The following is a 2,758-nucleotide window of genomic DNA, read 5'->3' as shown; positions in this document are numbered from 1 at the left end:
ATCGTCCATAATAATTAAATGTCATTAACATGTCCCTAGTCAAGCAATGGAACAAGGTTTATTGAGTCTTTAGGATAGATAGTGTCTCCTTAAACGATACTGTGTTAAATTCGTCGTAGACAAGCTTGTGCCTCTAGTTGATTTGTATATAGACAGATACTAGTTTTGGGTCCAGGCGATACCCCAAATTATCATATGCACTTCACTTTTCACTCCCGAATGTCATTTATTAGATTTTATTTTGAAATAAATCAGTCATGTAATACATAGATTATGGGATAAGTCTATAATAGTTACTCTATATAATTTGTGGTTGCAGGTTCATACCAGATGGTGCCACCGTGCCACTATTTTTCTGGCAAATTATAGATCCTCTAAATCATATAAGGCTCTATTTGGGCTTTGTAAATTGAGCGTGTAGGCTTTGAAGAGATCAATCCCAAATATGGGCTTATCTCAAGAGCGATGATGTGTCTTGGCCTAAAAAAAATGTACTTCGTATATCCTTGTAATTGGAATACAATCATCAATGACTTTTACCCGGGCCTCAATTACAAGAAGATTAGTGAATTTAACCACATTCATGTAAGTGGTAATGACTTTAAACAAACATGCACCTACTTGATGTAGGGTTGTTTAAAGGTTTGTTGCTAATTTTAATAAATTTTCTGATACAAGGAGTACCAATATTTTTTTTGTTATCTCATTTTTCATATGATGCCTATATTTAAGCATTAGTAATTTTACCTAAGCATTATACAAGTTTGTTGCTAATTTTAATAAATTTTCTGATACAAGGAGTACCAATATTTTTTTTGTTATCTCATTTTTCATATGATGCCTATATTTAAGCATTAGTAATTTTACCTAAGCATTATACAAGTTTGTGAAACACCGAGCCGAATTTTTCAAGATCACAAAATGGACATGTATCATATCATTGAACATATGATAAACCCCGCATGAGTGTTGTCCCACATTAATTGGGTGTATAACTGTGTAAGTTAGAGTTTGTGTTGGGATGTGTACTCCACATTGAAAAAAAAGTAGAAAATTGTGTCCACTTTACAAGGCTAAGGGGCTATTTGGTCATTTGAAGTGGACACTTATGACGGGTTTTGCCATATGATTTTGAGGTGGAACCTATATGAACATATGAAGTGGACACTTATGACGGGTTTGGCCCAGGCCCATTTATCAACCATCTTAGATTTCTAAAAAGATTCTTCCTAGCTTAAGCTTGATGGAAAATCTTTTTTCGCCATTACAGATACTCTAAGAACTTTTCATGAGCAAATAATACAAATACGTGTAACCAAAATTACCAGCGGAGTATAATACAAATAATTGCCAGAGTACCACAATCCGTTGATAAATGAGCAAATTAAATTACATTTAAAACACATTCACAACAAAATATGTATATATGTTCAAGAGAAAAATTAAAGCAACAAATTTATAAGGACCTTAAATAAACAAATGGAAAAAATAATTTACATTGCATGTTATAAAATAATTAAACAATGTTATTCAAATCAAAGATCAGTGAACAAATAAAAGAATCAAAGGTATAACATTTTCAAAAATGCTTAAATCATCATGAATCAATTGAGCAAATCCAAGCCTGTGGGTGTATATAGCGGTATATCACGCATGCACGTAAACTCGGGTTGATTCAGATCCATAGTACTTGATGAGCTTATCAACTTAGAAGAATCAGCATGACTAGGGTCATCACTAGCAGAGCTAAATTCCGACGTCGAAACGCTCCGATCATCTACAAGATTATTAGGGTTAAATTCCTTATTCTTGGTAGAAGACATACCAGTTAGGCTTTGAACAAGAGCCATAAAATCCTGAGGTCGGGTATGAATAACCTTTGGCGATGTAAGATAAATAATGATCGGATTAGTATTATTACTATCACTTTTACGGCCCGTTTGGTTGTTTTTTCGATGTCGATCCCGGCGTTGATGAGACACGGAAGAAGGTTTTTGGATGCTCAAGGGCGAAGGGCGAGGACCGCGAATGATGTTGTTATTGGCTGTAAATTTAAAGGTTGAGGTAGAAAAGTTGTGATTAGGATTGAAAGAAGTGGTAGGGCTCATGATGTGAAGTTATAATCATGCAAATAATTATTGATTTTGGTATGAATTAATGTTGTTTGTAATGGTATTTGAGGATTATATAGGAACTATTACGTTGAATGGATTATTATTGTTTTATGGTATGGTTTGGTAGAATTTGAGAGCACCATGTTGTTGACCTTTGACCATTATGGCCTATAAAAATTTGTCGTCAACAAAGTAATTAAATATTTAATATTCAGCGCCGCAATTGCATGTGGCAAATTTATCGCTATAATTACAAAATTAAACCACAATTAGTCTTGTATGTCTAGTTGTCTTTATATAAGATAATGTTAGATTCATTCATGCATATGATCGATTGATCGAATATATAATTTGTCCTATATACTCCCTTTAGTATTTTTTTTATTTATTTTTTTAATGAGAAAATAAGTTTTAGCTAAATTGCTTTATTAATACAAAGAATATATTAAATACATGTTATCATGACATTTATGTAGTACTCTGTATGTTATTAGGTTAGTCATGAAATTTATTTTTATAGATAATACGAGTAATATTTTATATTTTTTTACTAATATACAATTAATATTATTAATAATCTTTCAAAAAAAAAAATTATTAATAGTTAAAGTTATGTCTTGATAAATATACCGGTCAAATTTTTG

At 31.7% G+C, this 2,758-nt stretch overlaps 1 protein-coding gene across 1 annotated transcript; it reads right to left on the bottom strand.

Annotated features, from left to right (window-relative positions):
* Positions 1-1,604: 1,604 nt before the first annotated feature.
* Positions 1,605-2,108, bottom strand: LOC145600460 (VQ motif-containing protein 8, chloroplastic-like). Its single transcript, XM_081656350.1, has one exon. It carries the CDS (start codon positions 2,106-2,108, stop codon positions 1,605-1,607), a length of 504 nt encoding a protein of 167 aa, XP_081512476.1.
* Positions 2,109-2,758: the final 650 nt, after the last annotated feature.

This window comes from Chenopodium album, chromosome 21 (genome assembly GCF_948465745.1).
Source record: "Chenopodium album chromosome 21, dcCheAlbu1.1, whole genome shotgun sequence".
Lineage (NCBI taxonomy): Eukaryota > Viridiplantae > Streptophyta > Magnoliopsida > Caryophyllales > Amaranthaceae > Chenopodium > Chenopodium album.
The sequence above is the reverse complement of the archived record's forward strand: the minus strand, read 5'-3'. Positions and strand labels throughout refer to the sequence as shown.